General features: G+C 40.9%; 1 protein-coding gene across 1 annotated transcript in view; it reads left to right on the top strand.

Moving 5' to 3' along the window:
• Nucleotides 1–14,085, top strand: part of LOC110166364 (matrix metalloproteinase-17-like) — a 165,388-nt gene that overhangs the window by 147,019 nt on the left and 4,284 nt on the right. The window contains exons 7-9 of the mRNA XM_020931600.2: nucleotides 2,456–2,538; nucleotides 3,714–3,866; nucleotides 4,394–4,651. Coding sequence (XP_020787259.2) covers nucleotides 2,456–2,538; nucleotides 3,714–3,866; nucleotides 4,394–4,651 — 494 coding nt within the window. The remainder of the gene's footprint in view (nucleotides 1–2,455; nucleotides 2,539–3,713; nucleotides 3,867–4,393; nucleotides 4,652–14,085) is intronic.

Here is a 14,085-nt window from a genome sequence, read left to right as displayed (position 1 = left end):
AGATAAGGATGAGAAGCGAATTTAGATGCAAAAAGTGACTACAGCAGCCACACTCGCGCATATCTTAGGGGGAAAATCCGGTTAGCGGTCAATGTGAGGAAGCATGGCTGGATTGTTGCGAAGACGTGGTTTGTATGTGGAGATCAGATTAGCAAGGATTAGTGTACCAGTCTTGTGCCGTCTCTGAGATTTTAGGGGCCTATTTCTGGGTAGGTGTCCCAAGTTTGAAGGGTGGTCGTTAAGATTTTGTAAGATTTTGTGAGAGGGGAAATCATATCATGCATTTGACTCATTTTGAAATTAGTTTGAATAATGAGGTGCAAAAAAAAAAACAATTTGGTATAGACATCATGGCACAGGAACCAAATTTCTAACCGTCTTAGCCACAACAAAGAAATAAAATACTGCAATTGTGTCATTTATTGAATATTTGAAAGGCTACTTTTCCATCACATCAGCTGTCATTATTTCGGTAATAATGTATTCTTCAGAGAACAAAATATGGCTCCTGAAATGCATGTGGTTCTTATTTAAAGGTTCACAATGCAACTTTTCTGGTGTTGGGTCTGCCACCTGCTTCTCTTCATGGAGATACCTGAATTTTCCATAGTGTGGCATTAAACTTGTATATCTCACCTTCAATTACAAGTGGAGTTTAATAGTTAAAAAAAATACCTTGATGCTTACAGTGAGCTGGTTCATCTCTCCACAGATCTGACTTGGAACTTGGCTTCACTTGCTTGCATTCAAGAGGTAGATTAAAGTCGTACTGTGGAACAATACAGACAAAGCATTATGATCTGTGGAGACAAACAGAAAAGTTACATGTGCTCGTTTACACGTGCACCTTTAAGTTCAGATGTTCATATCAGAGGTGTGATCAAGTCGTTGTTTTGCAAATCTCAAATATGTCTCAAGTCTTTCACCTCAAGTCCAAGTCAAGTCAATACAGGCACGTCCAAGTTGTGTCTCGAGTCACTGGCCCATTAGTCCAAGTCAAGTCCAAGTGTCCTAGTAACCGAGTCCTGAGTGTGGAGTGACTGAATAATGAACTGTAAAGGGCTTTGGGTATCTTGAAAGGCGCTATATAAACACAATCAATCAATCAATCAAGTCATCTTGAAGTTCAAGTCATTTCCAGTCTTTAGATTTTTGCAGTTTATATGACTTTTAAGCTAAATTGTACCTAAAAAGTCACAGTATATTTATATGAGAAATGCAATTTTTCCTTTTTAAATGTCTTGTCAAGATCTTAGTGTGAATCATTATGTTCAGAATAGAAAGAATTAAGATTCAAAAGAGCTTAATAACAGTTTTTTTGTCAGATAGTCTGCACTGAAATGGAAGGATCTTTGTATTTCTCCGTTTTACTGTATATTACTGTATTGTACTGTATTGTACTGTGTTGTAATGTATATTACTGTAGTACATTTGATGATACCATATCACAGTACTTCAGTTCCATCCAAAGTAACAAACAGAGAAGTGGGAGGAACATGTTCCAGTTTGTTGAGAAAAATATTTTCTAAAAACGTATATCTCTTAGAAGCATCAAGTCTTCTCAAGTCACAGGCCTCAAGTCTGAGTCAAGTCCCAAGTCACTGACCTTCAAGTCCAAGTTGAGTCCCATGTCTTAGTCCATTTTATCTATTGTCTCAAGTCCTAAAAATAGTGACTCAAGTCTGACTCGAGTCCAAGTCACGACTTGCAAGTCCCCACCTCTGGTTCATATTACAATTTCTGTCAAAGGGTGAAAATAATCATCTGTATTTATATAGCGCCTTTAAAGAACAGAGTTTACAAATTGCTTCAGAACAAAGTAAAAAACACAATTCCAGCCCAGCAGATAAACCATTGAAATGCAAAGAAAACAGCACACATAAAAATAGAAGACATTTCATAAAGAGGGAGTTTTATAATCAATTATCAGAGTCTGGAGAAAATGAGAGCATTGACAACTTAATGTTGATCTGGGCGTGTACAAATATTTTTGATTTTGAAAATAGTCCGGAGGTGGAGGAAGCAAGATTGGATGGTTTTCTTGACTTGAGCTTGGAAAGTAAGATGCTAGTCAAAAATACACTGAGATTTCTAGCAGAGGGAGTTCTATTCGTGGAGAGGGGGCCAAGATAGTTCTGAATATGTGAAATGGACAGGGTGGATTGATAAGAAAAACTTCAAGTTTTGAGGTGTTGAGCTGAAGAAAGTTCAGCTCAAGTCCAAAAGGTGGACTGTGATATGAATGTAGATTTCTGTCTGAGTCTCTCCAGGTTGAAATCAAAGCTGGTTACAGTTGTGAATGACAACAACACACTTTTTTTTTTCGTTTGGTAATATTGACGACTGGAATAAGCGTTGTCATTCCTTGTACTGCCTCTACTCACATGTACTGTACTTTGGTGATGCTGTGTCTTACATAACCATCCCCGTTCTTCCTCCTCCATATCTCTCCTAGGCTGACTCGAGATGCCCCAGACAGATGCACCAGTCACTTTGATGCAGTGGCCCAGATACGAGGAGAGGCCTTCTTTTTCAAAGGTACAAGACTTAGCACAAGAAAAGGCAAACTCAGGACTATAAGGGATGGTGGGTGAGACCAGAGCTAAATGAGCTTACAGAACAGAGTAGATTAAAGGTGTGATGGGAGAGTGGTGTAGCGGAGATTTAAGTAGACAGGACTAAGCTCGCTGGTTGTAGGTTACATCAGGCTTTCATGTTGCCTTGTGGAGGAATGACCCCAAGGTGCACCGCTGCTGACAGCTGAACAGGACTTCACCTTCTACGCCATTTCTACTCAAGATTTTACCAAGTTATTTGTATTAGATTAAAATCAGTTCAATTAGGCAGTTTTGCTGTTAAAAAGATTAATATCAGACACAGAAATGAATTTACTGCAAAGATATTATCAAGTACATGAATTTAGATTAAAAAGTAATAGCTTAATAATAATAATGCACTCCCACTGGTTTCAGAGGTCAATACAAGTAGTTGTCATAACTAAGAGCCTTTGTGGGTTGATTTCAAACAGGTTTTAGCTGTAGGATCTGGCAACCAAAATTGAGGCTTTCTGATTGGGTAAGAACCGAATCATAGAACGTAAACATGAACTAAATATTTGGGGCATGCTTTTGAAAAGAAGAAAAAAGAAAGAAGTACATTTAAACATCTGAAATCAAGACAAATTGAAACTGCCCTTAACAAATCATTGCATAACTAAAGCATATTCATTTATTTCTCTTATTTCTTATCTAAAAGCGCTATTGAATCATGCTTTCTAATTAGCTTAGCCCTTTTTCCCATATAGTTCAGCTAAATCTTGTCTTGCCTCGGTACAAATAATTAATGCATAAGCAGCTCTTAAGGTCAAAGACCACTGTGAGAATCAGGAAGTGCATTCTTAGCATGCTAGTTGCAGTGAAGCATTGTTATGACAGTATCCCTGGCTTCGAAATGCGTATGTAAGTAAGTGAGGACTACGTTTGGTTCACTGCAAAACGTTTAAAATTGTTGTCGAGTCGTTCTATTTGTCATGTTTTTAAGATGGTAACAATGAGATACAGCGCCTTTAATTATTTACCCAGCTTCAGCTAAATGCCTCTCTGTGAGCAATGGTGTTATTCAACTCCTTCAGGTCATATTCATAAGTTCTATACTCTTCTCTGCCTTTTTGATACAACCAGCTAATTCCTAAATGTTGTACTGTATTTTGCCAGGGAAGTATTTCTGGAGGCTAACCAGAGAGAAGCACCTGGTGTCTCTGAGGCCAGCTCAGATCCAGCGCTTCTGGAGAGGTCTACCCAACAATCTGGACAGTGTGGACGCCGTGTACGAGAGGCCCGTGGACCACAAGATAGTCTTTTTTAAAGGTAAGCAGGCATTATGGTATTTAACTGAGTGGAGCAAATGGTCTATAGCTAAATGATTGTACTTTAATCTGAAGAAATAGCAATGACAGTAATATATGAGAGTATATGTAATGAGCGATTGAACTGACAGAGCCAAACATTTGCGATGGGAATGATCTGCTCCATAAGGCGACAGATGAAAGGAGCCGTTTATCTGCCAGTACAGCAGGACCATGAAAGGAAAGTTTCTATCATTTACAAGTGTCATGGATTTTATTTCTACAAATGGAGCCAAAACCAGTAAAAGTTGTTGCTATTATTGGAAGAAATAAGGTTCAGATTGAACTTCTATGTCCATTTGTTTGAAATGGTTGACATTATGGCAAATTGCTGAAACTGTGCCTTTGTTATGTAATGTAATGCATTTCAAATTTGTACATCATGTTTTTGAATGAAGACCTCTTTTTCATTTTGAAGACAGACAGTCAAAATGATTACTACTGAATATTCCTGTGTGAGATGTGAGAATTGTGCCTCTCTGGTTTCAGGTCTGAAGTACTGGGTGTTCAAAGACAACATAGTGGAGGAAGGATACCCTCGTCCCATCAGTGACTTTGGCTTACCCACAGACGGAGTGGACGCTGCTTTTGTGTGGCTCCACAACGACAAAACCTACTTCTTTAAGGACAACCTGTACTGGCGCTATGACGACCACCTGAGGAGGATGGACCTGGGCTACCCCAAAGACAGCTCCCTGTGGAAAGGGCTGCCCCCCAGCCTGGACGACGCCATGAGATGGTCCGATGGTGAGTAGGCAAAGAGACACAATTTACGTCATATATACTGTAATTTCCAGACTATTGAGCTCACCTGAATATAAGCCGCATCATCTAAATTTTAACTAAAATTTTAAATTGTACATATATAGGCCGCACCTGAATATAAGCCGCAGGTGTCCACATCTTCAAGAATGTTTTCAAGTTCAAGCCATCTGCTTTTATTGCCTCTGAAAACTTTTGTCGACGTTTTGCACCGAGTCAGTTGGCCATGCTGCTGTCACCAAAATCTCACAGTTGACTCACTGATGGGGAGCTCACATGCAGCACCTCTATTTCCTTCTTCGACAGCCACATCAATTGTCGTTAACTTAAAAGCTGCATCATCTGCATTTCTTTGTGTATTTTCCATGAGGAGGGTGTGTGTATGAAGCACAAAATAACTGTTCAAAACACAATCAAATGAGCATCTTCCTTGGCGCATCACCCCGTATTCCTCACGCTCTACAACATATGACTCCTGCAAGAGCCACTGTCCTGTCTTGTCTTCATGTCAGTGTCTTGGAGGATTTCAGCAGATTTCAGTCTCTCCAGGGGGGCTAGGCTAGTTCTATTAATCAGGTATGAGTGGATGTCCGGTTACTGAAGTTTGAGACATTTCTTCTCATCATTTATGCATTTGGGTAAGACGTATCCCCCTAACTAATGTTAATTTAGCATCATAACTTATTTGATCACACTGCAATACACTATTTGTGTGCGCTGACAATATCGCTAACTAGTGTAGCAACTTCATGTTGAGATCCATGTGAACCGCACAGACAGCAGTGTTTTCTGCACTCAGGCTGCGTGTATCCGCTGTGTTGCCAAACCATAGACCGTGTATATGAATGGACAATGTGCCAAACAGGGAATCCGTCCATATATTAGCCGCATCGTTTTATTATCTGCAGGGTTCAAAGTGTGGGGAAAAAGTAGTGGCTTACAGTACTATAAACATATCAAAAAACTCTAGTGCTCTTTTTAGTTTGTGATTGGTTTACAGTTCCCATATTACACAATTTTCTGATCTACGTTACAATGTTGTTTCCTCATCAAAAACATACCTGGAATTGGGTTTTAGTTTCACTCACATATGTTTAACGCACAAACCCTGCATATCAAAGGGAAAACAAACACCTTGTGATGTGGTAATACAGGAAATGTACGCGGGGGGACGTGGGGGAGATACTGTGCCAGGGAAAAGTGAGGATTCTCCTGTTTTGCGAGGATTCACATTGTTCGGAGGGACATAGTCAAGTCAAAGCGGCCGCCCTAACTATAAAGCGGGAAACACTGCACTTTGACTTGAATCGTCTGTTATTGCAAATCTGTACTGAACAAAAGGTAAAAGGCAGCAATTAACCTTAAAACTAGAGCTTCATGACATCACAAGGTGGAATGGAGCAGAGATGTAAAGAGACTAGTGAAACAGGACCATTCAAACATGTGTGAATGAAACAAAACACAACTCCAGCTATGTTTTTGATAAAGTAACAGCATAATAACATGTCTTAAAGCCTTTAAAAGTACTCCAAAATTGTTCCATTGCTGATCATATTTTTTTACTGATTTATAATTAACCTCCACACAGCATAATCAGAACACCATAATTAAAGTCAACAGGTCGGTGCCCCTTTTATAATTTGAGCCTCCATTAATGACTAGTGCTGTATTTCTTGTCACTGATAAGACTGTGAGCCGTCATAGAGAGCTGATGGTGGATTAATATTGGCACAAATGGATCTGTGAATTTCCCAGGCCTGTCTCACACTCATCCTGGCATCTTTTCCAGTGTTTGTGACCTGGAACGTCAACAAGCTGCCAACACCCACACGCTCACCTCACAGGCAAAACCACGCAGGAACTGAGTGGGATAATGACAAGAAATTAACATTATTTGATCATTATTTAAAAAGAGGAATAGAGTTTGGCTGACCTCACTGGAATCATGACAGATGTTAGTTTTTAATGAACCAAAATATTAACTAAGCTAAAATGTTTTTCATGGATAGGACAATTTTTATTTATTCCACAGTAACTGGTATTAAAGGGCCCATATTTCGCTATTTTCTGATCTATGTTATCATGTTGTTTGCTCATCACAAGTTGCTTTTTGTTTCATTCACACATGTTTAAAGTGCACTGTGTAACTTGTTGGGGGTCTGTTACCTTCTTGTTTCTACGGAAAAATCATTGCTCTGCTTAGAATGTTCCACAGAATGACATTAAAGCTCTATCTTACATTTATTCATTTACAAGTGGTTTTATAGCTCAAAAATACCGTATTTTCCATGCTCTTGGGCGCACTCTAAAGAGTCCAACCCCACCATAAAACAAATGCGCGCCCCCAATCCAGGGCACCCTATACACGAATCCACTCGGGTGTCCCAGCACAACTTTGGTAAACTACAAAGCCGCACCACCCGCAGCGCACGCAAACACGCACGGAGCAGACAGCAACCGCGCAGCGAAACACACCCGCAGCCACACTCATCACTCTATGCGGATGAGGAATGGAACGGAGGAATGAACCGAAAAAGCGAGTGCAATGGGCCACTTTTAGACACAACGGAAAAACTGAGTCACTGCGAACACTCCGACAATCCAGCGGCCCCAGACAGCACCCTCCCTACACGCCACAACTGAACAAATCCGAGAGTCACTGTGAACGCGCCAAACAAAGTCCCACTCACCCATCTAACTGTTGTGTTTCGTTTAAAGTCCGGTGTGTTATTTGTGAAAAAAGTTTGAAAATAGACCATTCTGTGACAGTGCACCTTATAATCCAGAGCGCCTAATAGTGCAGAAAATACGGTACGTAGAAAAACAGGCATTCTGACTGTGAGCAGTGTCACTCTCCACAGATCTGACCTGTAACTTGGCCTGGATTGATCTTCATGATGATAGAAAGGTTTAATGCCATACTGTGATACATCTCAGACAAAGTAATAACGTCTTCTCGGAGAAAACCATTTGACCACCAGAAAAGTTACATAATTCACCTTTAACACACAAGCTCATGCACATTTAGGCTGAGATTTTCTCTCAAGATGAAAACACTCAAGTAGCAATACAGGAAGCGGTCTACTGTGTTTTAAATCTTCATACACCTTCACTAGAATCATTTGGATTATTTCAGTCCTGGAATTGCCCATCTCTGCTGAACTAAGGGCCTTTTTCCACGAGAATGCTTGCAGGTAAAGACAACAAAATATTTTATTGGAAGTGCCTTTCATTTAGACGGTGACAGCGTTTTTTGGGATTAAAAATGCAAAAATCTGAAACCACCCTCCAGAGTGGAAAAGTTCATTACGCTCCCCTGTAGCGTTTTTGTCTACACTGCCCAAGACGCAAAACTCTGCTCAGATCTGCTCACGCTGCGTACGTGTTTACGTCACATACATCACCACCTACCGTCACCACTTACCTGCCTGGCATGCATACACAATCGAATTCCACACACTTTTGCGTCACAGTATGCACGCAGATTTCCTCCTGAAAACACTATGTAATAAAAAGTGAAGATGTGTCGACTCTTTTGCGTCTTCTGTTCAGACATCATATAATCATCATATAAACGTAGCCTAAAGGTCAAAGGTAACTTGAAATGTACCAATACATGACATGACAACACATGGAGATGTAGATGTAGACAGACTATTAATAATGGGTTACTAAAACATGTGTGAATGGACCAAAATACAACTCCATGTTTTTGAGAAAGTAACACCACTATAACTTAACAGAGAGTCAATTTTGAGTAATATAGGACCTTTAAATATCTGAATACATTTCTTTGCGGCAGATAGCCAGGAAGGTTCCACTTGGGATTCCTCGCTTGTTTTCCCTCCTCAACCAAAAACATACACAATAGGCCATCTCCTGCCAAGCCTAGCTCAAAATCTGGAAATGGGTCACCAGGCATAACACTGTGGCAGTGGTGGCACCCCGGCTCTTGACCGTTGAGGAATGAGTCAAATATAAAGGGCACATTTCCATATAGGGATCAAAAGTTTATCTTAACATTTTTGTATTCTATGTAGTGTTGGCTGATACAGCTCAAGATTATTCTAAAGCTAAAAGAAAGGTTCATTTCTGTCTTGTGAATGTGCCTTTTTGAGTATCAATACCTTATCAATACTAGTTTTAGTAAAGACTAGTATCTGATTTTTTATACTTTTGACAACCTAGTATTTATGCAACTAAAAATACTGTGAGTTACAAATGTAGCATCGCCTTATTGTTATCCACTTGTTGCATGTTACCTTATACACATGAACTTTAAAGGGATGCACCAATATGACACAGGTATTGAACATCTTGGTGAATCAGATATCAACTCTGATATCAGCTCAGATATCAGTTCAATCAATATCCCATTAAACTGGTGTGATAAGATGATTTACTGGCTGATGTTGGCGACGTCTCATAATATTATTATTATTATGTTCTGTAATCACTTTAAAGGTTAAATGACAATTACAAAACCCATTTGGATGATTATTTACCATCACCTGTTTGTGTTTAAAGGAAATTAATTTTAATTTCAGTCTCTGCTGGCATCTGTTATACTGGCAGATGCATTGTGTGGTGAAGGTGCACTGTGTAACTTTTCTAGTGAAGGGTCTTTCAAATGCTTTTCTTCACATGGTATCTTTCACAGTATGGCATTAAACCTTTCTATCATCATGGAGAACAAACCAGACCACGTTACAGGTCAGATCTGTGGCGAGGCAACCCCGCTTACAACCAGAACCTGTTTTTTATAGGCATTTTTGAGCTACACTCCCTGGCCAAAAAAAGTCATCACCCCATAAAAAGGTCACACACACACTGTAATGTTTCGTTGGACCACCTTTAGCTTTGATTATAGCACACATTTGCTGTGCCATTGTTTCGATAAGCTTCTGCAGTCTCACAAGATTTATTTCCATCCAGTGTTGCATTAATTTTTCACCAAGATCTTGCATTAATGATGGTAGAGTCTGACCGCTGCGCAAAGCCTTCTCCAGCACATCCCAGAGATTCTCAATGGGGTTAAGGTCTGGACTTTGCAGTGGCCAATCCATGTGTGAAAATGATGTCTCATGCTCCCTGGACCACTCTTTCACAATTTCAGTCCAATGAATCCTGGCATTTTCATAGAATAGGGAAGAAAAAATCCGCTGATGGAATAACCTGGTCATTCCGTAAATTCAGGTAGTCAGCTGACCTCGTACTGTAGCTGAACCTACACCTGACCAACTACAGCAACCCTGCATCATTTGCTTAGTTAAATCCAGATGATGGTGATTTTTTATTATTATTTTTTGGCCAGGCAGTTTATAAATCCACCTGTAATTGAATAAATGTAAAATAGAGCTGTTTATTACCATACTGTGGAAGGTGACAGACCCCAACCAAAAAAAATGACATGGTGCGCCTTTAGAGCCAAAGTATCGACATCGGTATTGGAACAGAAAAAGCCAGTGCATCTTTAGAACTACTGTATAAGCAAGAATTATTAGGTTTTATTTTTCATCAGACGAGTGTTGTTTTGACTCCTCGTGCTTCTTTCTCCAGTTATCAAAGACCTCCACAAAGCACGTACTCGGAGCAAACACGTCTGCCTAAGCTCCACACAGAGGAGACCATATCCCCCTCTCGTCTTCCCCTGAGCGGCCAACCTCCCAGGCTAACAGCGCTGCCTTTGAAGTGTCTACAACAGGAGTACAGCCTATAGTCTATACGTGTGTGTGTGTGTGTGTGTGTGTGTGTGTGTGTGTGTGTGTGTGTGTGTGTGTGTGTGTGTGTAAGCCTGTCAGCCGTTACCCTTGGGCCATTATCATCACCGTGGCGACCGGGAGGGTAAACTTTGGAGACCCGCACACGCTCAGATACGGCCAGAGCAAGGGATCATGGGAAAGTGGAGCCACATCAAAGGCCCGGCTGTTTTTTTTTTTTTTTTTTAGGCTATGCTGCTTTCGGAAGGAGTGAATGGGAGAAGAGAAGAGGAGAGAAAGAGAGCGGGATGGAGAGATGGGGGACTGTGAGATAGATCGAGTGAAAGCGGGGGGTTAGAGGGAGAAAAGGAGAGTGGAAAGAGGGGGAGGAAGATTGAAAGAAGGATGAGAGATGGGGAAACTGAGGAAGAAGGAGAGAGAGAGCGAGGCACAAACCTAAGGGAGAAGTGGGAGAGACAGGAAACGAGGGGGAAACTGGGAGGGGCAGACAGAGGAGAGAAGGAGAGGTAGAGAGAAGGTGAAGTAGAGAGAGAAGGAGAGGAGGAGAGCTAGAGAGACAAGGAGAGAAGGAAAGGTAGAGAGAGAAGGAGAGAGAGGAGAGAAGGAGAAGGAGCAAGAGTAGAAAAGGAGAGGGAGAGCGAGAAGGAGAGAAAGAAGAGGAGAGGTTGAGAGGAGAGAAGGAGGTTGTGAAAGGAGAGGTCGCGAGAGGAGAGAAGGAGAGGAGAGGGGAGAGAAGGAGAGGTAAAGAGAGGAGAGAAGGAGAGAAAGTGAGGTACAGCGAAGAAAGAAGGAGAGGTAGAGAGAGAAAGAAAGCAAGAGAGGTGGCGAGAAGGAGAGGTAGAGAGAGAAGGAGAGCAAGAGAGGTGGAGAGAAGGAGAAGTAGAGAGAGAAAGTGAGGTAGAGAGAGGAGAGAAGGAGAGCAAGAGAGGTGGAGAGAGGAGAGGTAGAGAGAGGAGAGAAGCAGAGGTCAAGAGAGGAGGAGGAGAGAAGGAGAGGTAGGGAGAGGAGAGAAGGAGTGGTAGGGAGAGGAGAGGAGAGAATGCGAAGTTGAGAGAGAGAAGGAGAGGTAGAGAGATAAGAGTAGAGAGGGAGAAAGAGGAGAGAGAGAGAGCGAGAGAGAGGAGAGAATGAGAGGTAGAAAGAGAAGGAGAGGGAGAGAGGAGAGAAGGAAATGGAGAAAGGAAAGGGAGAGAGAGGAGAGAAGGAGAGGGGTGAGAGGAGAGAAGGAAAGGAGAGAGAGGAGAGAGGAGAGAGAGGAGAGAGGAGAGGTGAGAGAGAAGAAATGGAGAGAGAGAGAGAGGAGAGAAGAGAGAAAGAGGAGGAGAGAAGGAAAGGTAGAGAGACAAGAGAAGGTCAGGGAAAAACAGAGAGAGAGGAAAGCTGAGAGAGAGATATCGAAAAAGAGAGAGAAAAAGGGAAAAACCGAAGGGTGGGCACTGAGAGTGAAGCGAGAGCAGTGGGGGGAAAAGGCGAGCTGGAGAAAGAGTGAGAGAGTATATAGAGGTAAGATAACAAAGGACAGCAAAGATACCATGACACCTCATTATGAAAATGTGAGACAGACAGCCAGGCTTGTGCGAGCGGAGATAGCAACGCTCACTTCTGACATGATACAGGGCCCCGGGTGCAAAAGATGAAGAGTGTGACACAGCCAAAAATAAGATGTCCAAATGACGGATGGTTGGACACAGATTCAAGAGAAGTAGAGCAGGATTACAAAAGGATACCAAGTCATTAGGCCAATAAGATACACAGATATTCTATGGCAAATTAGCAGTAGTCAGGGTATTGTAACTACACGCTGGACTCCACTGATAACTTTAAATTGTCTGTTAAGCATAATGCAAGACAACGTTACGGCGCGTCTCGACTCATTTGTCATCTTAAATCATATTTTTTGAGAGAATATATCAATCTTAAGTAGAGTTTGACCTTTATACTTAGATATAAAATAATGGATTTCACTAATGCTCAAGTATTGTGAAGCTTACACATTATTCTAAGAGATTGAAAATTATATCTATAAAGTCTGGCCAATACAACTTTGTACAAAAAATCCTTCTTGCCAAATGCCATTGTCTCTGAATTCTACCAGAGGAGCTCAGGCTGTTTTGTTTTTTTTGTCTATAACTGTGATGCGTTTTTGTGTTTTAATGTTGTACCTTGTAGCAAAAAAAATTATAATAATAAAATCAACAATCAAAAATCGTAATGAAGTATTTTGGATTTTAGTTCAAACTGTGAGTCTGTTTTCTTTTATAGAGATACTTGTAGTATATCTCCCTGCATGTTTCTTAAAGTTAGAAAAAAAAACACTGATAATACTCATTCATATTCTTGGACTGTTTCGAAGTACAGGGGAGGAATTCTAGCCTAGCGTAGAAAGATGACTTCAATATCTTGACAGGCTCCTGCTGGTGCGATAGGGGAGACTGCTGGTGGCTGGAGATGTGACCAATCACGTCGCAGGATTGTGGTTTGGGTGGAAGCCAAAGACAAAGTGCCCAAGTGAACCAAAACAAACATGGTGAAGCTGACAGATCCACTTAAACTAATTGTATTTTTTGTTTCAAATGAGATTTTCAGCTTATTTCTCTGTTGTGATGCTTTGATCAAACAGCTTGGAGTATTAAACCTCTCGACAGGTCCAGATCAGTCATCCAGATTCAGTGAGAGCCATTTGAGACTGACAATCTGTAGCGCTCAGTTCAGAATGCTACACATCAGTCTGGTGAATTCTGTACTTAACCTGGACATTCTTCTCCTACAGAAATAGTATAATATATAACAATAGATATAACAACAATATATATAACAGTTTATTATTGTGTCAACTGTTCAAGGATGATCAGGCTAGAGAACTGCTGTAGTGAACATGGTAACATGTTGGACAGACATCTGCTCTGGGGCTGAATGGTGAAAAGGTGTCTGACCTCCACACCCCAGCGACTGTTGTATAACTGTGGCCTCTGTACAGAAGATAGACTAGATGAGTCTAGATGAGGATCATAAATGATTTCATTCTACTTTACACCCATGTAATGGAACGAATAAATGATATCATTATTACACTCTTTCTACACTTCAGAAGGTCAAAAGATAAAGCAATTAACTCACTGTAAAGACAGAGTAAGAAGCCTTGATTATAAATCCTATATTAATTCTACTCTGGATTCAAGACACTCAAAGCACTTTACATTGCATTATTCCACTGGACACTCCAATTGGTGATGCAGTCACAGCTGCCCCGGGGCACACTGATCAAAGCAAGGCTGTTCATTTGCACCATGTTGCCCATTCACACACACCACAACTAGGGATGTAACAAGTCTCTTTGCTTAATTTAAGAGTTATGGTGCAGCAATAGCTAAAACAAAAGACAGAGGGAACTACATAGACCATGATCCTTTGCTCCATTTCAGTGTAGACTACATGAAGAAATAACAGTTCTAGTCTAGTCTTAGTTCTTTGAATTAAGTCTTGTCAAGGCATTTGAAAAAAGGAAAATGTAGCATATTAACAGTTTTAGCTGTTTAGTCTTCACAAAATATCTCAATAAATATCGTACCGCGAGATGTATATTGTGAAAATATCATACCGTGTGACTTGGATACACCCCTAACCACAACTATACAATGTCTTGGCCTAGGACACAACCTCAGTATGCAAAGACTTGGTGCTGGGATCAAACCACTGACT

The sequence above is a fragment of the Boleophthalmus pectinirostris genome, unplaced genomic scaffold (assembly GCF_026225935.1).
Source record: "Boleophthalmus pectinirostris isolate CB_2022bp ecotype Guang Dong unplaced genomic scaffold, ASM2622593v1 HiC_scaffold_18, whole genome shotgun sequence".
Taxonomy (NCBI): domain Eukaryota; kingdom Metazoa; phylum Chordata; class Actinopteri; order Gobiiformes; family Gobiidae; genus Boleophthalmus; species Boleophthalmus pectinirostris.
The sequence above is the reverse complement of the archived record's forward strand: the minus strand, read 5'-3'. Positions and strand labels throughout refer to the sequence as shown.